Below are 25,020 nucleotides of genomic sequence, written 5' to 3' on the forward strand. Positions count from 1 at the left end.
ATCCCATCCTTGTATCGAATGGATATATAACTATCTGAATAGTTCTTTGGAGCTAGGAGCTTTTCAAGCAGGGTAGTTTTAGTTTCCTGGGAAACATTTGCCAATATCTGGAGACTTTTTGGTTTTCACAAGCCAGGAACGGGTGTTCAACAGACAAGTCAGGATTACAACTCAACTTCCCATCATGCAAAGGATCGTTCAACTAACAAAGATCTTCCACTTAAACATATCAGTAGCTCCCAGGCAAGAAACTGCTCTTGTGTTCTTTTGTGGCCTCGAACTCATGGTCTTCCAGACTCAGCCTTTCAAACACTGGGATCTTAGGCATGAGCCTCCTGCCTGGCGCTAGTCTATTTACTTTAAACAATTATGTTATAATTAACATTTTAGTACTCACGTATCTGGGCTTTTCATGTTGACTTTTCAAGAACAAACATTTGCTTGAGTCTATGGTACAATAAAGAATATGTTACCAGCGATCTTTGGCCACAGCTTCTGGCTCAGAGGCCCCATTACCCTTGGAATTCCCTGAGTGGCATAGCTCAAGGGAGCATCTTATATTCTTTGTCACAGACCCTTTTCAACCAGACCAGAGTTTATGAGGTGAGGCCAACTCTTGTTGGATGCCTGCACAGTGTCAGGATGGAGGTGGTCACAGACAGCTCAAGCCATGACTGTGGTATTCCAACCATACCCCAGACCTCTATGAGAAGGGTGCTGTTGGAGACAATGACTTAATCACTGCTTAGTCACGCCTGTAGAGCAAAACCTCTCCCACTCCCAGGAACAGCAGCAGCAGGGTACAAGGATACAGTGAGCTGAGCACATGAATGTGCTGAGGATGGTGGCCTGGAGAGGACACGCAGGTCCATGCCCTTCCCTATGCTCTGTCCTGTGTAGCTGTTTAAATGAGATCTTTTTTTTTTTTTTTTTGGTTTTTCGAGACAGGGTTTCTCTGTGGCTTTGGAGCCTGTCCTGGAACTAGCTCTTGTAGACCAGGCTGGTCTCAAACTCACAGAGATCTGTCTGCCTCTGCCTCCCAAGTGCTGGGATTAAAGGCGTGCGCCACCACCGCCCGGCAAATGAGATCTTTTATAACAAACCAGAAAATCAGTTTTCTTGAATTCTGTGAGTCAATCTAGCAAATTATCAAATCTGAAGGGTTTGTGGGAATCCCTAAATTTACAACCAGTCAGAAGCATGGGTGCTTGTACTTGACATTTAAGCAAGAACTGTCTTGAGAAAGTGAGCCCTTGACCTAAGCAGTCTGTACTAACATAGTGTCAGTACCAGGTATACCACACCATGAAACACAAAAAACCAAGCTGGGCAGTGGTGGCACACGCCTTTAATCCCAGCACTCGGGAGGCAGGGACAGGTGGATCTTTGTGAGTTGAAAAGGTGAGCCTGGTCTACAGAGTGAGTTCCAGGACAGGCTCCAAGGCTACAGAGAAACCCTGTCTCAAAAAACCAAAAAAAGAAAGAAAGAAAAAGAAACACAAAAACTCAGAAAGACATTGTCTTAGTTTTATTTCATAAACTTACTTTTCTTAGGAATTAGCCTATTACATGTCTACTATGCACGCTCTCTCAACACTGTTGGAAGCACACAAGTTATTGACATCAGGAAGCTCAGAACTGACCACATCTTAAAATCATAGCCTCCACTCACGTGCCACCCACTGTGGAAGGTAGCTCTGCCTTTCAATGGCCACTCTCCTCAAGACCCCTCACATGTCACGCATGGTAACTTAGAACTGCTTGTCACCATCCCAGCCAACGCAGGGGATCTGGGGAACTTTAGGGAAGAGCCCAGTGGGATAGCACTTGCCTGGGTGTTTACAGCTGCCTCTACCACTGGAGAGAATACTCCTGGCACTAGCAGGGAGGAGCAGGGATAGTCAAGGTCTATAGGACAGTCCTGGAACACAGGGACAGCCCTGGACCAGCTGGTCTGGCTCACGCTGCTCCACTGAGAGAAACAGAGGCTCCAAATTACTCCAGGCAGCAAAAGGCCAGGCAGCTGCAAGCCACATCATTTCCAATAGCCATGGCGGGGGACACTTTAAATGTTCGCTACACCTTTATCCTATGCATCTAGATCTTCCTTCTTTCTAGATGACAAAGAATTAAATAAGCATTAGAATGGCAAAAGCAACAAGGTAGTCAAAGAGTAAATCCTAGTATCTGTAAGACAGCTCTTGGGAGAATGTCTAGGGCTGATGTAGTGCTGAGATACACATGACAGGAAATGAAATTTTACATGGAAGACAGAAGGAAAAAGAAAATTCTCCTTGACTGTATGTTTCGATGTTGTCAAAGCTACTTATAAAGGTACTCACACATCTGGGTATGTTGGGGGGCATTTCACCCTCAAGTCCACCTGCACGTACACTTCTTCGCCAGTTAGGCCCTGAGGGTACAGAACTAAATTGATTTCAGGAGGCTCTTTTACCTGAAAGAGAAAAAGAACACATCTCTCTGTGACTTTTTCCCCCCTGGTGAGTCAGTACTTTTAAATTTTATTATTTCATGTGTATGCGTGTTTTGCCTGCATATGTCTGTGCCTGGCGCCTGAGGAGGCTGGAAGATCCCTAGCACTGGAGTTCTAGCTGGCTGAGAGCTGCTATGTAGACAAACTCAGGACCTCTGGAAGAACAGGTGGTGCTACCCTGGTACTTGTTTTGTAGACTAGGCTGGCCTCGAACTCACAGAAATCCCCCTCCTGTCTTTACCTCCCGAGTTCTAAGATTAAAGGTGTGCGCCACCACTGCCATGCTTGAACCAACTGATCTTAACAGGGAAGATAGCGATTGCCTTAGCTGAAAAGTTCTACTCCCGAGTTATGTAAGTAATGATCATTACACAGGTGTTGGGTCAGATTTCCAAAAGCACAGTTTGAAAACAAAACTCATGTTAGAAGAAATGTATTTCCCCTTTCAGAGGTATCAAAGGATTGAATGAAAAAAGAAAGGAAAAAAAAACCGAGTGGCTTCACTGTTGAATGGCACTGGGTATGAACTGCGTGCTAGGTACCGGCCTGCAGACCAGAGGCTGGAGGGGAACTTGTGCAGACCTGGCCCCATCAGTAGATACACACTAGGACAGATGAGCAGTGTCAAAGGGTGGGGAGAGCAGTAAAGACAACAGGGCTGAGTGGTGGGACAGGTGGTGAGGGAGAAGCCACCTGAACAGATAGGGGAGGATGGCCTCTGAGCAGGGGATCCAGGCCAATCATCCCCTGTCCAAAATGCCTGGGGTGAGCTTCACTTGGTTTGGAATTGAAATATTTCCAGACTTTTAAGACTTTCTTTGGAGAGTAGTTTAGAATTCAGGTTTCAGATTACGGATGCTCACTTTGTATTTGCATTGCAATTTGAATCCTGAGACTTCACAGGGGGAACGCTTGGTTGGCACGGGGAATCCTGGATATTTCTGAAGCTACACATGCTTTCTCAGCCAGGTGCTTCTCACCAAGTAACCAGACCCCTGCCCTATTCACTCATTTCAGCCTCCTTCCCCCCATCCCAGCCACCAAGATGCAGCTACAGTCTTTCTTGGTCACCTCCTTTTTAGCTCTGTATACGGGGTGATCTCCAACATAGACGTTTTAAGAGCAGCCATCCTTACTTACAATTAAATCTATGACAACGAACTGCATTAGAAGCAAGGATGTACAGAAGGACACCAGTGCCCCACATATACTCCTCAAGGGTACTGCAGGCACTAGCTGGTCCTGGCCCAGAGCCCTGTTCTTCCTGCCGGCTAGTTTGGATATCTCATACTCAACTACAAGCCTTCCCGTTCATCTTCCTCAGTGATTTAGATGCTGCCATTTTTACCCCTAACCTTCCTTCTAGCCCCAGTCTGGCCTAATCACAACATACAGGAGCAGCTCACAGCTGTCAGGATGGGCAAGTTTTTGTTACTACCTACAGGAAGCCAGTTTCTGCCTCTGAAGCATCAGGATTCTCTGCTGTGATCCTCTTGGGTACTCTGAACAGCTACTGAACAGTGTTTGAGGTGCAAGGGAACACGTTCAGATGTTATTGGCAATGCTTAGATAAGTAAGCTGAGACTGGCAGAGATGAGTGTCCCCAGAGGCCAAAAGGAGGCCAGTATGCCTGGGCACAGGCGAGAAAGGAGACCAAACAAAGCAGGCATGATGGGAAATGGATGGGTCACACAGGGCTTTGTCAGCCAGGTAACAAACCTGGCAGGATTTAAAGACGGCAATCAATGGTAAGATAGAACATATACTTTAAAAGATCACTTTGGCTGCTGAGTAAGGAATGAATGGGTAAGAAATAAAAAGCAGAAATAAAAAACTAACAGTTTGACCAGCAATGTATAAGGGCCAGGGTTATATCCCCACGACTGTGAATTTCAGACCAACAAGAAATGATTCTAACAGTTCAGCCAGGGTAGGATGCCCAGAGGGAGAGAATGTGGGAAAGGGAAGAAAAAATGCATTTGAGATCAAGCTAATAGAGCTCTGGCTACGGAAGAGACAAAGGAAGGGGTCTTGTCCCAGTTGTTCCCTGAGGTGGTGGAGGATGAGTCCCAAGAGGACCTCATAGCCTGTGACCTTGACGAGATCAGTGCTACAGGTCCCTCACACAGAGCGTGTGCTGAGGAATGACAGCGAGGTGAGCGAGAAGGCAGTGCAAACCCAGGCAGCTCCTTCAAGGTTTGAGTGTTACGGAGGACATGGAACAGGGCCAGAGGTGGGTGGGTGGGCATGGCTGGGAGAGATGGAGAGGGCATGAAAATGAGGAGGGATTTTGTTCTGATTTAAAGAGAGGAAAGGAATGCTAAAGCACGTGAGGATGTTGATGGGACAGTGTAGAAGAGCAGGCTGGCACAATGAGGATCCTAGACACAAGCAAGGCAGCCAGGATGATCAGCAGTCAGGATACAAAAAGTGGGGGAGGAGCCATCATATGCAGGGCCTCCTGCTCCCTCTTCAACCACAGCAGGCCAACACTGTGGCTGTACATGCCAAGAGAATTCCACATAGGAGATATTTTGTTGCTAGAAACGACATGGAAATCAAACACCTTGATTATTCTCCTTAAATAGCCTATTTCAAAAATTATCATTATTTCTTTAAATTAGTGTGTGCTATGTGCGTGTTTCTGTGAACATATGCCACTGGTACCCAAGGAAGCCAAAGAAGGGTCCTGGACTCCCTTGGAGTTGCAAGCAGTCATGAGCTGGGAAACTCGGGTCCTCCGGAAGAGCAGAAAACACTCTTTACTGCTGAGACCCAAATAGCCCCATTTTTTTTTTAAAAAAAGATTTTAAATGAAAACTTTAACAATCAATGAAAACCAAATGAAAGAAAATATAATGATATAATAGAACCTTGTACTTACCATGAGGTTTCTACAGTTACCAATTTACAGCCCATTTTTTACTCTTTCTACAACCAACTGCTAGAGCTTATTATAGGTCTTAACCAACCAGACTTTGTCAATATTTTATTTTCTGACAACAGTCTGGCAAAATTAGGTTATTTAGCTCAATTTTAGAGATCTACACACAGAGAGGAAGCTAGTCAAAATTTTACCTGTGCTTTTGACTTTTGATACCAAGTCACTACTGTCTCACTGGACGTAAGTGTTGGAAAGACATTACCATCACCTGTTAACATTCTGTTAAGAAATTATTTTTCCCCAATATAGCTTACTTTAGAACATTACAGAATACAGATGTTTCTGCATGTGTGTGCAGGGGCACGTGCATGTAAACACACTCACTGTATGCACACGCACACAGAGGCCTGAAGTCGATGCCAGGGAATCTTCCTTGATCGCTCTCATTTTATTCATTGAGGCAGGGTCTCCTGAACCAAAGACTGCCACTTCCACCTGGAGAAGATTCTCAGCTTTCCCCAGGGATCCATCTCTGTCTCTTAAGTATTGGGATCACTGGCAATCACCAAACCTGTATATTCCAAATTTTGGCCCTCCCATCCCAGAATATGGTATTTTAATGCCCAAGGCAGAGCCAAGAATCGTGGCTTGAACCTTTAATCCCATCATCGGGGACACTGAGGCAGGAAGGCTGCACACGAGATAAGCTATTTCTGAAAACGGTTTAACCTTCCTTCCCATCAGTTCTCTGAGCGTTGAACGGATATTGACTGACACAGACAGGATTCCCGTGGTCATCTCACTGAGGAGGAAAGAGAAGCTTATGTATCCACGTACTGGATTATCCATGAAAATTCATCTACAGATAACATTGTAGATGCTGCACTATGACGAATTCTAAGAACACACTTTTCTCCAGCTTAGAAAATGAACTTTCCAGCTGTTACAAGATCTTCAAAGAATTGTCACCTGAATTTGTCTAGGATTTTTTGGCCTGCGTGGCTGAAGGTGCTTCACCAATATCCCTGGCATGCTCCTGCCTGCATGGCCAGAGTCCCCCAACCAGGGTACTTCGTCTGTGAAAGCCGAGCCAAGGACTGACTTGTCTTATCTGCTTGTGAAAACTCACACCGAACTAGATCTTCTCGGGAGTCCTCAGACCACTACCCCGGTAGCAGGCCCAGGGTGCAGGCAGAGCAGGAAGTGGAAGAGCCGCACATCCAGAGCTTTATCAGAAACCCCACGGCCATCATGGTCTCCCAGACTGAGCCTGGCTCTAGATGCCCAGGGTCCCCTCTATTACCTGGAAAATGAGTCCATCTGAATGCAAGCAACTAACCTCCTTGGCGAAGGGTCTAGGGAGGCCAAGGCTAAATGCTCTCAGTCACTGAAGCCGGAAGCAAGCTTCAGGAGACAGCAGCTCACTGGAGAATCACAGCACTAAGACATTCTGCATAGGACTCACTTAAATGAAGTGCAAATGAGCCCATGAAGGACTGCTAGCAAACCACAGGAAATGAGGCGTCTGAAGCCAGCTCCTGGGACTACTGGGAACACAGAAGGGTAACGGTATGCAGAACCCCGGGCTGAACAAGACATATCCAACAAATAATCCTTGATTGGAGCAGTCACAGACCCTCAGGCAGGCTTCACAGTCTAGTTACACCCTCGGTGCAGCACACCAGAGAATCAGTAGGGATGAAATGGCCAGCCCAGCTAATACCAAAACCAGCATGTGAGAATGAGGATAGAACATGATCTGAAGAGAGGAGACACTGAGGCAGAAAGTTCTCCACTTCCAGAGGTCCAGGAGCCCAGTGATGGTGGCTCACATGCAGGAACAGACCACAGCCACTCAGGAATAACCAGGATTAATTTAAGTCTAATAACTTGTCAGGTGTGAGTTCCAAGAGAGGACGATCCAAAGAACAAAAACTGGCCACTGAAGCATCAGGCTGACTGGCTACATAGCCACTACAGATTACAGACTTCTGGGGCACTTCTCAGAAAAAGATAACTAGTTATCCTTTGTACCCAGTCTCCCTTTATTTTGTAACAACAAAACCCCTGACAGTTTGGCTGGACACATCTCCCAGGCTACTCTGTAGCCAAGTTTAGCCACCGAGTTTATGGAAAACGAAGGTAATCAAGGTGTGCTGTGTGCAGGGCCATGGATGGAGCTGTTGCGTGGCCTCTGTCTAGGTGCGAGAGGCCCTGGTTTCAGTACCCAAAACCACACAAAAAGGAGAATGATCATGTGCAATTTAGAGAAAATGATCCTAAATAAAAGGATAAAACTTCTGATTTGGAGTTTTGCTAGATAGCCCAGGTTGGCCCAGAACTCACAATCCTATCTCGGCCCTCTGAGGGTTCAGATTACAAATTTGGGCCCCCGGGGCCCAACTTCATATGCAGTTTCTCCACCTATTTCTTCTTCAAACAGGTTGGGATAAGGCTACAAAAGCTGGAGTTTAGAGACCTATGTTAGGCCACAAGGGCACATGAAGGGCAGAGCATCCTTGGCAAGACAGAAGAGCTCCTGGCCTCCAGATTTTAATATGTAAAAACTTTCTTGTAAGGTTCTCTGGCATATGTAGCTAAACCTAATACTAACTACCACAAGCTTACTGAAAGAAAACTATCAAGAGCGAAAATCTGCTCAAGAAAGGCCACAATATTTGCTAGGTTTTACTCAAGCAGACAGAAAAAAATTTTTTTTGTTTTGTTTTGGTTTTTTTTTTTTTTTGCAATATATGCTCAGAACACAAAGAATTAGCTTATATTGGGACCTGTAAATGGATAGAATTTGGTTAAAAATTATCTAACCATCTCTTGTAACCAGGCAAGACTTTCAAGGGAGGGACTAGGACACCACCTCAGCCACATAACCTTCAACATACAATCCGTCCTGCCTATAATATATGCTGGGGCGTGGGTGGCACAGAAATCGTGGGAGTGGCCCAGGCCCACCCAGGACTGGTCCAGGTTGAGACCTGTGCCACGAGAGGGAGCCCACCCCCGGCACTGCCTGCAGGGCCAGGACCCAGAGGCCAGACAGCCCGGAGACCTAGGATAGACAACTAAACAACAACAAACGCAATGAAATGAGTCCTAATGATATTCTGCTACACTCACAGATTGGTGCCTAGCCCAGTTGTCATCAGAGATGCTTCACCCAGCAACTGATGGAAACAGATGCAGACCCACAGCAAACTGGGGAATCCTGCCGAAGCAGGGAGGAAGGACTGTAGAAGTCAGAGAGGTCAAGGACACCACAAGAAAACCCACAGAATCAATTAACCTGGGCTCATAGGGGGCTCAGAGACTGAACCCACAACCAGGGAGCCTGCACGGGGCTGACCTAGGCCCTCTGTATATATGAGACAGTTGTGTAGCTTGATCCTCTTGTGTGGCTCCTAACAGAGTCTGACTCTTTTGCTGGCTTTGGGACCCTTTTTCTCATACTCAGTTGTCTCTTCAGCCTTCAACTTGATGTCCCATGTTCTGTTGATATCCGCGGGAGAGGCCCTCCTTTGAACAGAAATGAAGGAGGAGCGAATGTGGGGTGGTGCAGAGGGAAGGTGGTGGTGGATGAACTGGAAGAAGAGGGAGGAGAAACAGTGGTCGGGTTGTAAAATAAATTTAAGAAACGTATTTAACAACTATATGGACTGCTAAGTTTGCAAAGGGACTGGATTAGATTCCCAGCACCCACATGGCTGGTCTGTAACTCCAGTTTGATGGGATATGACACCCCCTTCTGACCTCCTTGGGTATTAAGCACACGTGTGGTACACAGACACACATTTGGGAAAACACATAAAATAATAAAATAAGGAAATCAGTGCACAAATCCAGCCATAATAGCAAAAACGGCGCCTATGGAGAGAACATAGTGGAAAAGGGCAAATGTATCGTGGAGGACAATGTCTAGAGAAGAGTTGGATAATACGATGCGTGGTGGCGCACGCCTTTAATCCCAGCACTCGGGAGGCAGAGGCAGGCGGATCTCTGTAAGTTCGAGCCCAGCCTGGTCTACAAAGGGAGTTCCAGGAAAGGCTCCAAAGCTACAGAGAAACCTGGTCTCGAAAAACCAAAAAAAAAAAAAAAAATGCACAAAAACATTTTGAAGACTGAAAAATATTAGTGATATAAAGGTGGTACAACAAGAAGACCTGAGGTCGGACATGGTGGTGCACACCTCTACTTCCAGCACTCGGGGCGGCGGCAGCAGGAGGATCACAAGTTTGAGAGCATTCTGGTCTACAGAACCAAGGAGAAAGTAGTTGAGAGAGGCCATGAGAATTCATAACAGAATATGAGCTAAACATATTTCTTAAAGTGACCATATAGTTGGATACTGTTCTTTCAGCAAAACATCTAAGCAGACTCAAGCAAGAAATAGAAATTCAGCCCTTTCTCAGGAGAGGCCATGCTTGTGTGGAACTCACAGACAAATAGCCAGCCAACCTCCTAGCTCTTCAAGAAACAAAGCAGCCAGGATCTGAAATTTTAGGAACACGGAACACTGTTGTAGAATATTATTTTAAGGTGTGTTACTCTGTTTATACTCTGGAATATTTGTTTAATGATGCAAAAATGTGTTTGACTAAAGTAAAATTCACCTGCGGTCAGGAGGCTGAATCAGCAGCTAGCTGACAGGAAGTGGTAGGGAAAAGCCAGGTGCAGAAGGGTTTTTAAGAAGGGGCGAGGAGAGGCAGTGAGCTACTTGCTATTTAGCCTCTCCGAGGAGCAGAATTCTACCCAACATTTGAATCTTGAGTTCCTTAGAGGGACGAGATTTAGGTAAGTTCAGCTGTGGCTATAGCAGCTGCAGCTGGAGTTGCAATGGCTGATGACAGCAGTGGATTAGGGCACAACTACTAGAGATGGCCTAGGTCAGAGCCTCAGAAATCCCTACTGTTTAGTTCAAAGGGTTTTGCCATAGTCTGCATCTTCAATGTCTCTTAAGGACCCACAAGCCAATCTTCACTCCCAGCTCAGTACTTCAGGAGAATAAACTTTTTTTTTTTTTGAGACAGGGTTTCTTTGTGTAGCTTTGGCTGTCCTGAAATTTGCTCGAACTCACAGAGATCCACCTGCCTCGACTTCCCAAGTACTGGGATTAAAAGTGTGCACCATCACTGCCAGGCTGGAAATGAACTTTTAAGAGGTTGGACCTAGTGGGAAGTGTTAAGTCTGGAGCATAGCCTCCAGCCCCTGGCATGCTGGTATTTGGAATCCAGACTAAGGCAACTCCCAGGCCGGGGGGCTGGGATGGATGCCAGGGGCTGGAGGCTATGCTCCAGACTTAACACTGGGTTATCTGCTTGTTAAGTCTGTGCAGAACCCAAAATGGAGACAGTGGACTGGGGAGATGGCTCTCTGGGTAAAAACACTTTCTGTATTAGCAAGAAGACCTGAGTTTAAATTCCCAGGACCCACATTAAACCTAAACAGATCTACATATCTGTATGTGCCTACAACCCTAGCATCGGAGGGCAGAGGTAGGTGGATCCTGGGAGCCAGCCTAGGATGGTGAGCTTAGGTACAATGAGAGATCCTGTCTCATTTTTTTTTTTTAAAAAAATAGTAAAATAAAAAACAAATAGAAAGCAATAGAGAAAGACATCTGGTATCCTCCTCTGGCCTCGATACATATTGGGGTACAGTATAAGTACTACAAATACATGTGTGCATGCGCACACACTAATACGTCACATCAGGAAAAAAATGAAGATAGTAACAGCCAGAAAGATACCAACTGCAAGTGCTCAGGAAATGGAATTAGAGGACATATATATATATATATATGTATATATATATATATATATAGCCTTAAATATTTATTTTCCTCATTCCTCCATCTCTAACAATGAATATTCGGTATAGTCACCAAATTCATCCTCTTTTCTCAAATATTTGCCTGTAGTCAAGCTAGTGAAAATTACAAAGAAAATATTAGATTCTTTAATATTTCATATGATCTTCAGTTCCATTTTGAACTAACATTACAACATTCAGATTCTCCGTGAACATATGTACTGTTCCAGTAGAAATTCAAACAGGATTGGACATGGTGCTATGGTCCCATGTGCCCTTCAAAAGTTCACGTATGCTGGACGGTGGTGGCACACGCCTTTAATCCCAGCACTCGGGAGGCAGAGGTAGGCGGATCTCTGTGAGTTCGAGACCAGCCTGGTCTACAAGAGCTAGTTCCAGGACAGGAACCAAAAAGCTATGGAGAAACCCTGTCTCGAAAATCCTAAAAAAAAAAGTTCACGTATGCAAAAAATTAATCTATTCTTATATTAATAAGACAGAGGTGGCACTGCCATGATGGGGTCAGTAGCTTTATAAGATGGCAACGACAGGCACAGCATACATGTTTGCCCTCCTTTGCCTTTCCATGCCTTCTGCCATTTGTGATGCCGCAAGGGCCTGAGTTTTGACTTCCCAGATCCCAGGACTGTTTGGGTTTTGTTCTGTTGTTAAATAGAGTTTACAATCTGTAGCAGTACATTATAGCGGCAGAAAGTGAAGGCAACCCCATTTGAATATTTAGATTGAAAAACCAGTCAGGAAAATTCCGTCCAGCGAATGGCAACAGCATTAAACACTAAATCTACAATAGGTTAAAGCAATGTTGTAACGGTGTTAAAAAAGAATTAAAGAGACAGTGGCAAGGAGCAGATGTAGCTACATTTGAGAACTGCCAGGGCAACTGTGGAAAGCTTTGTATCTAGCTCAGGAATGGGAGGGTAGCAACCTGCAAGCAGGTGTTCTGTGAAACCAGCAGTCTGGGGGCTGGAAGGCAACACTTCCTTTGACAACAGAAAAATCTGGAAAATTCAACCATTTCTCAGATTGTGAGACTGGATGGCACATGAACAATGTGATCTAGACCCCCGTGAAGATGGAGCTTCTTTAAAAAAGCTGTTTCTATATTTTTCTGATGGAAGGTTTTTTTTTAATGAAGTCATTAAATAATTAATCAAAAACATTGGATAAGTCATCTACCCCTGAAGCAGGGGAGTGTTTCTCTCTCTCTTTTTTTTTTTTTTTTTTTTTTTGGTTTTTCGAGACAGGGTTTCTCTGTGGTTTTGGAGCCTGTCCTGGAACTAGCTCTTGTAGACCAGGCTGGGGAGTGTTTCTCTTCTTCTTTTCTTGGAACTGAGGAACAAACTTAGGGCATGGTGGGCAAGTACCCTATCTCAAAATGGGAAGCACTTGGGGCGGGGGAATACAATATCCAGGTGGCTCATAACGTAAGTAGTTCATTTTGATTCTGTTAAAGTTTTAATTACATAAATTATATAAACAAGTCTATGCTTAATTAAGAAAAAATTTTTGTAGCATGTTACCACAAACATCAATTTTCCTAAAATATATCTACCCTTTAATCACTGATTAAGAAAACAGTTATTACGTAGAAAAATAAATTAACGAATATGAACAGTTCAGAGAAAAGTGAACTTACAAACCAAGGTAGCTGACATGATTTCTAACCAAAGAAATAAAAATTACAACATGACAAGTTTCAGTCATTTACTGATAAGTTGAAAAGTGTGACCCATTCAATGTTGATGAAGTCCAAGGAGACAGCACACTCATTCAAACCAGAGGACCCAGACAGAAGCAAGGAGGGTTTGCCAAGCCTACCAAGCCAAGTGATGATTGAGCAGACCCTCTGCTGATACAGAAAGCTAAACAAGATAAGCAAGTAATACTTTTTACATATCCTTGAATTATAAAATATATCTTAAATGACTGATATCTAAACTTTTTTTTAAAAAAAATATTTCTTATGGTTTATTTAACTTTATTTTATGTGCATTGGTATGAAGGTGTCAGATCCCCTGCAACTGGATCTTCAGACAGTTATGAGCTGCCATGTGGGTGCTGGGACTTGAACACGGGTCCTCTGGAAGAGCAGTCAGTGCTCTTAATCGCTGAGCCATCTCTCCAGCCCTGGTATTTAAACTTTTCAATATGTAAACTACTTTTCGATATACACTCTAAAGTGGATGGTTATCTATATGAACAATAAGCTCCAAACTTGGAATTTAAACCATGACATATCCCACAAAAGTTAAAAAACAAAACAAAAAAAAACCTTTATCTGAATTTATTGGCAATAAATTTTGCCTGGAATGAGAAGAGGCAATTAACTGCCTTCTGTACAGGCTGAAGTTTGCATACTCATACATTTCATTGGGTTTAAATTTTGGACACGCCCCCAGCCCCTCCCCCACCCCCAAGGCCTGTCGGGAGGTGGAGCAGGCACCCAGGAATGTTCCACTAGGCCTCAAGGATTCTGGATTCGGAATTGTGAACCTGAATAACCTTTCCCTGAAGACGGTCAAGTAGCAGGTGGTAAAGAGGGCTTGTTCAAGAGTGGCTTCTGATTCATCAGCCTGAGCATCAATTACTTGCCTGAGAGGCTTATGAAAGAAAGTGTTGGCTATATTCCTCGTGATCCAGGTCAGAGAGCATTACTGACTACCTCCAGCTGCCTTTACAGTTGGCTTCTGTGTGTAGTCTTCTTGGCTATAAAGGCCACCAGCTGTAAATTCTTAGGATTATCAGTATCATTACCAAACAGCAGCTGCTGGTTTCCATTCCATTTTCCTGCACCTTGGGAGCAGAAAGCTAAAGCAAAATCAGCCGGCCCAACCTGAGTGGCCTGCACATTCTGTAACACTATTCTGGCGGCTTAGGTCCTACTTCCTGGTTCTCTGGAAACGGAAAAGTAGCCAGATGACCTATAGGTTATCTTCACTGTTTACCAGGATCGTGTATAAACTGTATGTGAAGTTACAAATAACTCTTAAAAGGCCTAGAAAAGTAAGCTCCCCGCAGGCAGCAGCAGGGGTTTTGTGTGTATTTTGTCTGAGGTTCTGTTTCCAGCGTCTAAATCGTCGGTTATTTAACGAAAAAGCCTGTTGATTAATGGAAGAATCTTGGCCATGACAACTCCAGGAAAGACTATTTCATAAAGGAATGCTAAGTAGAGAGGTAAGGCAGATACCGTGAGTTACAGAATTCAGGCAGATGGAGGGTAATTCCAAAATGGCAATATGCAGGAACATTTTCGGCAGACAAACTATTCAAGGATAGAGAGAAACTGTCACTGTCCCCAGCTTAAGTTCCACACGGAAAGGAAAGTAATATTCTAAATAAAATGGACTCGGTAAACACTGCATTACAGCGACAATAAATGCCTTCTTCCTCAAAAGCTTCAGAGGAAAGGTACAGAAAGTTCTTCCACACCGGATTTACATAGTGTGACCCGGGAGTCTGTTTGCACAAGGTCCGGACCCACGCCCCCTAAGCATCCCCAGCACAAAGTAGCAAAGACTATAAAGGTGTGGCGGTAAACCAACCTTGAGGGCCTGGGGCGAGACAGGGGTGGGGAAGAAATCAGGGTGGTTAGGGAACGTCAGCGGGAATAAGAGGCAGGGCAGAGAGAGGAGCTGACTTGGAGGAAAGAGAATTCAACCCAGGTGCTGCCTCTGGAGACTAGCGGCGATGCAGGGGCAGAAATTGAGGGTGGTGGAACTGGACAGATGAAAAGCCTGCAGGATCTAAGTGGTCGCCCCAATCTAGTGGCCTCTGGCTGGGACCCTAGACTAGAGAACGCCGGGCAGGGGCAAGTCAGGAGCAGGCCAGACTAGCCACGTTCCTACCGGTTGGTGCGCATCCGGACGCAGATCCTGGAAGTCCGAGCCGTAAATGGCCTCCAGGGCCTGCAGCTCATGGTCCTGTCGCTGCGAATAGCTTTCCTGCGGCTCAGCCCGGCCGCGTCCAGAGGCCCCGCGGCCCCCAGCCATGGCGGCCGGGGCAGGCGCAGCGGCCTAGCCGAGGTAGCGGTGGTGTACGGCAGGGCTACGGAGATCAGCCGGCGCGGTGGCCGAGCTAGGGGCGTGGCTCTGCGCCGGGGCGGCGCTTTGAAGGCAGGAACCCCCCCTCCCGCGGGAGACCCAGTCTGAGGCGGAGCCTCGGCCGAAGGCCGGCCCAGGGGCGTGGCTCTGCGCGGGTTGGGGAGGGCTGGGGCGGAGCCTAGAGCAGGAGGAGCGGAGAAAGCAATTGGCCGGACTTCGCCCCAAATTCCCAAGGCAGAAGACTTCTAGTAGAACAGGGGTCGGGAACGCTTTACCCTAATCCTCGGGGATGGAATTGAATCGGGAATTGCAGGAACACGTGGGAGAACCAATCACTCAGGTTGGCGTGACGAAGACTTACTTTAGTTTTCACAAAACAACCTGTAGCAGAAATAGGCGCTTGCGAGAGGTAGTTTTTAAATGACAGATTAGTTCTTAAATCACGTACCTTACCCACCTTCCCAGAATGAGACTACTAGGAGTAAAAATCATAAATCCTTTTTCCACATTAGTACGCTTCAATCATCTCTTGAGCCATTTATTTAATATCTCATGCATGTGCTCTGGCCCCTCTGAAATTCTCTGTTTGCCTTATCAACTGACAAATTGTGCATTTTAATGAGCTACACTCCCACGAAAAGAATCATCCAACCAGTTAGTGTAAATTTAATGTAACCTGGACAGTTCATTTAAGTTCGAACGTTCTTTGTGTTGCATCATCTTACCTTACATGCAGGTGTGTATCTGTGGCCTTATGTGGAAATGTGTATTTTGAGTCGGGTATTACTCTTGTAGTCTTCCTGCTTCATCCTCCCCAATGCTAGGATCATGAGACCATGCCACCATTACTATATGACCATATTTTTTTTCAAGCATATATGTAACCTATCTATTCAGACATTGCAGTTGCTTTGTTGTCTACATGCTGCAGCTTGATTCAGAATAAAAAAAAAATGCATCATAGCACCTCAAGTTAGGTTTAGGTGACATGTCTCTGTCCATCTTGTTTGCGACTATGCTGTCCATTTAGTAATGATTACTTAGGCACCTCACTGTTATTTATTCCTTCTGTTCAGACCACATAACACAAAGGCCTCTTAAGAACCATCTGGCAGTGGTGGCGCACACCTTTAATCCCAGCACATGGGAGGCAGAAGCAGGCGGATCTCTGTGAGTTCGAGGCCAGTCTAGTCTACAAGACCTAGTTCTAGGACAGGCTCCAAAGCTACAGAGAAACCCTGTCTCGAAAACAAAACAAAACAAAATAAAAAACCAACAAAAAAACCGAAGAACATTTTTCTTCCTGCTTTGGAGACTTGTTTCATGTCCAGTGACCACTGGCTGGGTCCACGGCAGCACTTACGAACAGTGAAGATCTGGATTCCAGCTCTCACATCAAGTCGTCATCATTTCCTCAGTTTCCCCTAAGCTGCATCCCATCTCTCCCACCTCTCCAGGGCTCTCCGCTCAGCCAGTCTTCATCCTTGTCCCATGCTGAGCAGCTCTTCCTATTCCAGCTAAAGTAAAGTGCCTACGTCACAAGTATGGTCACGTCACGTCAGTCTCTAAAATTCTTCCATTTTCCAACATGTCTTTTCCCATTAAAAAAGAAAAACTCATTATGGAAAATTTCCAACACAAAAGCAGAGAATACATTATAATAACCCCGTGTATTTGTCACCCAAGTCCAACAACTTCAAATGTCTCATCAATATTGTTTACTTTTTGCTTCTTCTACAAATGTTTTAAATATCAAATACATTTTTTCTCTAACAACACATATATGTGTAACAGTAAAGACCCTTTGAAGCCAATATAAGGTGATCCTTTTACCCTTAAATGTAACACTTTCTGGTTGGGAAGATGGTTTAATAGAGAAAAGCACTTGCTGCCAAGTTTGAAATTCCAACTCCCAGACCCATATGGTGGAAGGAGAGAATTGACTCCCACATGTCCTCAGACCTCCACATGTGCCCCATCCTAGTAAATAAATAAGTGTAACTTTAAAAATTTTTAAAATTGAATTCTAAAAATGTAACAATTTCTTTTGAGGTGAAGGAATTTGCTAGAAATTGAATCCAGGACCCTAAGGATGCTAAGCCTATAGTCTACCACTGAGCAACAGGCTTAGAATGATATAACATTTTTTTAAAGATCTAAATTTTTTCAAGTTTTTGACTTGTGAATCTTAGTGCTCCTAAGGGTCGGATCCCCTGGAACTGGAGACTCAGGAGGAGCTGGCATGTGGGTGCTGGGAACTGAACTTGGGTCCTCTGAAAGAACAGCAAGCGCTAAGAACCACTGAGCTGTCTCTCCAGATCCAAACACCAATTGAAAAAAGAATTCAACACCCTGTTTATTTTTAAAATTTACCATTTGTCTAAGACTAAAATCTATACTGGATGCCAGATCTCTGAAGGACATAATCAAAACAATCAACAAAAATTGTAAGGGTGTGGATAAGACAGAAGTATTATATCAATGTTCGTTTCCTGACTTTAATAATTGTACTTTGGTGTTGTGTGACAGTCTTTTCCTGGGGTGACACAATACACAACACACACACACACCACACCCTTCATCCCAAAGTAACGAATGCACCAATGTCTAACTTGGTGAACCAAGGAGTTTTTATTGGTGCTACTAATGGGAATATGGGTGAGGTGTTACTTACAAGGACCAGGGATGACTCAAAAGCCCCCTCCCCCAGCAAGAGCGAAGACTCTAGAAGTTACTACATGAGCTGCCTGCACACCTGTAGATAGTTCCACAGTCCACAGTCCTAAAATCTCCCCTCCCTGGAATCCCACAGGTCAGTCTCCTCCCCAGAAGTTGTTTACTTTTTTTTTCTATCACTGGGGAGAGGCATGAGAACCAGTGACCTTTAGTTTATTTCTTGGGGTTCCTGAGCCTGGGGGTGATGTTTCCATTCAGAGGGGACTCACAGAACAATGTGATGTCTGTGATGATGTAAACATGTAGATATGTCCTGCTTATCAAGAAAATTTTACTGTAACCTTAATGGTAATAGAAAGTTAAACCGGTAATTTGTTCCAAAGTAATTAAAAAATATAAATAGGGAGAGAATGATAAGCGTATTGTCCAGTGTTGACCATTGGAGAATTTAAGGGAAGGATCATGTGAGTTCTTTGAATGATTCTTGCAACTTTTATGCAAGTTTGAAATGAGTTTAATGTCAAAATTTCAAAGTAAGAAACTAGAAATTCTCAAGCTGTATTCCCAAGTGGAAACACTGTATCACCGTTAGTTCCTAGAGTTCCAATTCCTTGATCTTGACAGGAACTTGTATTGGTGGTCTTCAAACTTTAAACACGGTGACAGATGTGCACCAGTGCCTTATTTACTGTTTTGAAAAAAAGCATCCTCATTTTTTCTGCTTCTCTGAAGGTTTATGTAGATTGAGGCGGGTACTGCGAGGGCTCCCGTTTACCCTCGCTCCTCCAGAGCTTTCCTCAATTCCATTTGTTATTCTTGTCAATGAGTGTGGCTGTTGTGAACAGAATTCCTGGAAAGAGGCTGTGTCTGCAGAGACTGATTGGCTGCTTCAAACTGCAGACGCGTGGAGGTTGGGACGTTACAAGTCCAGAGGCTAAGTATCTAATCTGGGGCTAGCTTTAGCTCCCTGAAAAGTGGTTCCTTACCCACCTTTGAGTTAGAACTAGCACTTGTGACTAATAGATTGAAAATTTTTGTATCTCTTAGCAGACAACCAAGCCAAAAGCTAAGAATGTCATCAGATAGCATCTGATGCCCATAGAGAAACTTCCCCTATCTTGCTCTAATAACCTCTCTGTTGAGGAATATTTGTTTAACTATGCAAAGATGAGTTGCATTTGTTTATGTTGCAGAATATTTATTTAACCATGTAAAGATGTGTTGTATTTGCAATTATGTAAAGATATGTTGCAGTTTTACCTTGCCAGCTTAAGGCACCTGATTAGTCTAATAAAGGCTGAATGGTCAATGGTGAGGGAGGAGGTATAGGCAGGAAGAGGAAGTAGGAGGAAGAATTTAGGCTCAGAGAAAGGGAGAATGAAAAAGAGAGACTAGGGAGATACCTGGGAGCAATCAGTCAGACACAGAAGAAGCAAGAAAATAGGGCACACAGAATGAAAGAAAGGTAAATGAAGGGGTTAAACCCACTTTTACAACTGAATTTAGGTTTCAGGTTTTTTTGGAGGGGGTTGGAGGGTTTTGGTTTATTTTTGGTTTTTTTGTTTTTGGTTGTTTTAGAGACAGGGTTTCTCTGTAGCTTTGGAACCTGTCCCGGAACTAGCTCTTGTAGACCAGGCTGGCCCCAAACTCACAAAGATCCATCTGCCTCTGCCTCCCGAGTGCTGAGATTAAAAGTGTGCGCCCCCACTGCCGAGCTCTAGGTTTCAGTTCTTTAAGAGGGACAGATAGGTGTCTCTCCCAACAAAGGGCCATTTATTAACCAACTACATTAAGGGCCAAGGGAGAGAACATGAACAAGGCCAGCAGTCAGAACCACGATATCTCAAGGACAAGTCCTAGAGCCTCCACTTCTGGGTCACGTCCAGATTTGCCCAGGCTTGAGCAAATATTCCCAAAGATAAAACCTCAGCCAATTAAAAGTATACTAATATAACTGATGCTTGCTTAACCAATTATGTTTAAGATGATCTCACTAACTCCCCTTATCTGTGCTTAGAAAGAGCCTACATGCTCCTTTTAAGGCCATCACCATTTTACACAGGTGATCTCCCCGCATATGTTGGCATAGTAAATAAATGCCCTTGCTGATTGCATACGGGAATGGTGGTCTTTCGTGGGACGACTCACAGACCCTATCAGTAAAAAGCCCTAAAGCAAAATACAGATGAATAGAAACAGGTTAAATTAAGTTAAAGAGGTAGTGGAACAAGCCTAAGTTAAAGCCAAATATTCATAATTAATAATGTCTCCATGTCTTTATTTGGAAGCTGGTTAGTAGCCCAGAGAAAATTCCAGCTTCACCTCTCTGATGGATCCACCAATGCATTTTAAACTTGTCTTGATTTATGACTTCCTTTGTTCAATACAGCTATAAAACTTAAGGAAACTGCTTCCAGTTGGAACATACAACTTATATCTGTTTTCCTAGGCCATGATCACTCAATGGCTTCAGAATAAATTATCTCTTATTCCCTTTAAGATGAGAGCTGTATTTTATTTTCATAGATACCACATTGATACTAACATTCATTGTTTGTGTTAGGGTTCAGTGTTGTACAGTTCATGGATTAGAACAAATACAAAATGTCATTTGTCCAATATTACATGATTATGTATATGGTAGTTTGCATAGTGGATGGTAGTTTCATAAAAGACCCTATGTTCCACCCACCCATCTCTAGATAATTTTCTTTAGACTTTGATAGTTGATGTCTTAGTTACTGTTCCGTTGCTGTGACAAAAACACCATAACCAAGGCAAACTTATAAAAGAAAGCATTGAATTTGGGTTCAGGGTTCCAAAGGGCTAGAGTCCATGATCATCACAGAGTGGAGCATCATGCAGGTATGATCCTGGAGTGGGAGCTGAGAACTTACATCTGGTTTATAAGTCTAAGACAGAGAGAGCTCACTGGGCCCGGTGTGGGTTTTTGAAACCTCAAAGCCCACACCCAGTTTTGGGGACTGGCCGACTTGTTCAAGCCTGCCTGAAAAGGGGAGTGAAGATTAAGAAAGAAAGAAACAAAAGACAGAAGGCAGAATTTGGAGGGCTCTCAGTGAATACTGCAGCAGCCTCGAGCTTCTTTTTCTTTCTCTTTTCTTGTCTTTCTTTTCTTTTCCTTTCCCTTTCTTTCTTTCTTTCTTTCTTTCTTTCTTTCTTTCTTTCTTTCTTTCTTTCTTTTTTTTTTTTTTTTTGAGACAGGATTTCTCTGTAGCTTTAGAGCCTATTCTTGCTCTGTAGACCAGGCTGGCCTTGAACTCACAGAGATCTGCCAATCTCTGCCTCCCAAGTGCTGGGATTAAAAGCGTGCACCACCACCACCACCACCACCACCACCACCACCACCAGTAAGTTTCTTCTTTTCTTTTCTTTTCTTTTCTTTTCTTTTCTTTCTTTCTTTCTTTCTTTCTTTCTTTCTTTCTTTCTTTCTTTCTTTCTTTCTTTTTCTTTTTGAGACTGAGTTTCTCTGTAACTTTGGAGCTTGTCCTGGAACTAGCTCTTGTAGATCAGGCTGGCTTGAACTCATGGAGATCTGCCTGCCTCCTGAATGCTGGGATTAAAGGCATGTGCCACCACTGCCCGGAATCAAGTTTATTTCTTATAGCTCTTATATACCCAAAGCAAGAGGGCAGGTCAAAAAACTTCCTTATCAATGATACAAGGAACAAACAAGTGTAAGTACCCCTTAATACTCTAAACAGCTAGTAACCATGTCCTTAGTCAAAAATATTTGGCCTTGGCAAGCATGAACTCTTTGACCTTGAGTCAAGATGGAAATATGTGGGGGCCCACAGAAGTGAGTCTGCTCCACCTTGATTGAAGGTCAGAGAACTTAAGCCTACTCTCGCTCCTTCAAAGTTATTGATGAGAAGTCTTAATCACTTAAAAAGTGATTACAAACAAGAAGTCCTGACCTAGGGTGTGGTTACTTGGTGTTTTGGATCTTAAGGTGGCCCACAGAGGTGGATCTGCTCCACATTGACCAAAGGACAGAGAATACAAGCCTGTTCCTGCTCCTTCCAGGTATGGTAGGAGGTTTGACACAGGGAGTAGCTGCCTACAGAATGTTTGGTCTAAAGTATGGTCATTACACATCCTGCCTAAACAACAAAATAGTTAACTAAAGGATATAATTGCTTGATATTTCAAGTATTGAAGCAAGTAATTGTTCTGGTTATCCTTTGTGTTATGTTAAAGCAATCTTTTGCTTTCTTCTCTCTTATATATAAAAGGTTTATATACCCTCTTATGGGGTATATAGACATAGGAAATACACATGGGTGATATTCAGTATTCACTAGATAGCCCTCCTGGTCCTATCCTATGTCTCTGCATTTCTTTCATAACTCTGTTCCTCCTACTTAATTTTTCGAATTCACATGCCCCTGTCCTGGAACTTGCAAACCCTGTTGAGGCTAGATCCTGACAGATGTCACCCCAGCATGGGCCTACAACAGAAATAGAACACTATGGGCTCCCACACCCAGTGACACATCCCTCCAACAAAGCCGTATCTCTAATTCTTCCCAAATAGTCCTACTTACTGGGGCCCAACCATTCTAATATATAAGTCTATGGGTCATTTTCACTCAGATTACCACAGTTGGATGCCAACTATTTATAGGAAACATCAAATGGCACAAAACACTAAGATGGGAATCATCAGTATATATAAGAAATTCTCATGTGACTGTTTATAAAGAGAAAGGGATCTAAGGGGCTTTAGGGTTTATTGTTACTGCTGCTATTGTAGCATTTTGATGGAGTCAAGCTCAATGTTATTTTGAATTTTGCAATCATACTATGGCAAGATCATCCTCTCTCTCCAAAACAGTTGAGTCTGGATATCTATGAACTATTTTGGTAAGAAGATCATGTGAAATAAGCTTTTAAAAAGTGGGAGAGGGTGAGGGTCATAGTTCAGTATTAAAGTGCTTGATCCATATGCATGGGAACCCTGGGTAGATGTCCATCACTATCTTAGTTAGGGTTTCTATTGCTGTGAAGAGAAACCATAACCACAGAAACTCTCCCCACTGCCGAGAAAGGGTTTCTTTATGAAACAGTCCTGGCTGTGCTAAGTGGAATAATCCTCTTGTACACTGTAAAGATTTGTCACTTGAATTGGTTTAATAAAACACTGATTAGCTAGTAGCCAGGCAGGACATATAGGAAAGCCAACCAAACTAAGGATGATGGGAAGGAGAAGGGCCAAGTTAGGAGACACTGGCCAGATATGGAGAGATCAAGATGAGCATGCTGTACTAAGAAAAGGTACCACCATGTGGCAGAGCGTAAATAAGGAATATGGGCTAGCTTAAAATGTAAGAGCTAGTTTATAATAAGCTTTGATGTAACACCCGATTTTGTGTTACACCCTCGGTACAGTTCGCGCGCCACTGTACCGTACACGAGTCGGGCAAGGGCCTGGAGATTGAAAGAACACACAAAGAGACCTGGGTCATTCGAAAGAAGATCAGCCGAATGCCGTTTATTCAACCTTAGGGAAATCCTTATATACCTAGCTGCTGCACAAGAATTTCCGCCCAGGCAGGTGGGAAATTATCATACCAACGATGGAGTCAATGCCCTATAGCTAATTACCAGGCGGGGCAGGGGGAGCACAGGAACAAACAGAATGCTTTAGTTAGCTGACCAGAAACTGTCCTCAAGATGAACCCCAGGAACAAGGGTAGACCCAGGCCCTACACCTTGAGCTCTTGGTCAAGCTTTTATGCATAATAGTCTCTATGTGATCATTTGGAAGCGCTACCAGAATGGGGAACAGGTGGTTGGGACAAGAATCTTCCATTTACAGTCCTGGAACTGTGAGAGGAGAGACTGAGGGGATACATAAGTGGGTGTTCTAACACTGAACCATGCCCCTAGCCCAACACAGTCTTAGTATAGTGGTCTATCCCACAGCACTCATCCCACAGCACTCATCAGCTGATGCTTCTTTACTCCCAGATCAGAGGCCAGTGCTTGATATGGAACTTTGACTCTGCATTCCTACGACAAGCATGCCACCCAGAAACTGACCAACACTATTTCTTTCTGCTGAGGAACATCTGCAGTGCAGTTCCTGGGCAGTCAGTCAGGCCACTCCCACCCACAGTTTAGGATGGCTCAGTGCATGTCCCATGGTCAAAATGTGAGCCTTCAATCTCAGCACTACAGGCATTCAAGACCAGAAAATCTGAGTTGTAGGGAGCTGCCCTATGTGCTGTGGGATCCTAAATGATGTCCTTAGCTCTGTCTGTCATGAGCTTACTACATAAAGCAAACTGGTCTTGAAATCATTCATTGGGTCTTAATTTGCATTTCTCATGATTAAAGATTTTGATCACGCTTTCCGGTGCTTTTTCATCCATCTATCTTCTTTTCAGCCTGACCCGTGATGCATTTAAAATATTGAATTGTCCTATAATTGGCTTAGAGAGCTGTTTATATATTCTAGAAGCACATCCTTTGTCATCATATATGTGATTGCTGGCTCACCTTTTCATACTCTTGACAGTGTTTTCCAGAGAATATACTTGTTACTTTTGGAACAATTTAATTATCTTTTTTCTTTTATGAATTATATTTTGTTGTTAAATCTTTAAAATCCATTTTTTTTCTCCTGTAAATTTTATAGACTTTACTTTTCCATTTGGGTATACCATCCTGTTTTAGTTAAAAAGTTTGAACTGAAGTTCTATTGCTTAGCATGTACAGTGCCCTGAAGTAGCACAAATTCTAGTTGGTCTTAATAATAAAAACTCAGAGTCCGATATAAGGGTAAATGCTGCAGATCAGAGAAGCAAAGTGGCCAGTCACTAGAGAATTCTTCTATGTCTACCAGTGATCAGACAGAAGGGGTGATCCTGTCCTCAGACTGCATCTCCAGACTCCATCTGTCTCCACCAAACCTCAGACTGCCACTTGATGTTGGATTCCCCTCTGTATGCTATGAATATGTTTTATTACCATTGGTTAATAAAGAAACTGCTTTGGCCTATGGCAGGGAGAAAGAAGGCAGAGTCAGGCAGATGCCAGGAAGAAAGATATGAGGTTAA

General features: G+C 43.8%; 1 protein-coding gene across 5 annotated transcripts in view; it reads right to left on the bottom strand.

Annotated features, from left to right (window-relative positions):
• Positions 1-15,295, bottom strand: part of Eif2ak4 (eukaryotic translation initiation factor 2 alpha kinase 4) — an 88,795-nt gene extending 73,500 nt beyond the window's left edge. For 3 of the 5 annotated variants that reach the window (XR_009057690.1, XR_009057691.1, XM_057780130.1), the window contains exons 1-2: positions 15,068-15,295; positions 2,343-2,455 (exon numbers count right to left, since the gene is read on the bottom strand). Coding sequence is in view for 3 of the 5 variants with exons in the window: in XM_057780130.1 (XP_057636113.1) it covers positions 2,343-2,455; positions 15,068-15,211 (257 nt within the window). In the remaining 2 variants the exon portion in view is untranslated. Of the gene's footprint in view, positions 1-397; positions 448-2,342; positions 2,456-15,067 lie in introns of those variants that run through there. The other 2 variants (XM_057780132.1, XM_057780131.1) reach the window with 2 other exon arrangements.
• Between the last annotated feature and the right edge of the window lie 9,725 nt (positions 15,296-25,020).

This window comes from Chionomys nivalis, chromosome 9 (assembly GCF_950005125.1).
Source record: "Chionomys nivalis chromosome 9, mChiNiv1.1, whole genome shotgun sequence".
NCBI classification, from domain to species: Eukaryota; Metazoa; Chordata; class Mammalia; order Rodentia; family Cricetidae; genus Chionomys; species Chionomys nivalis.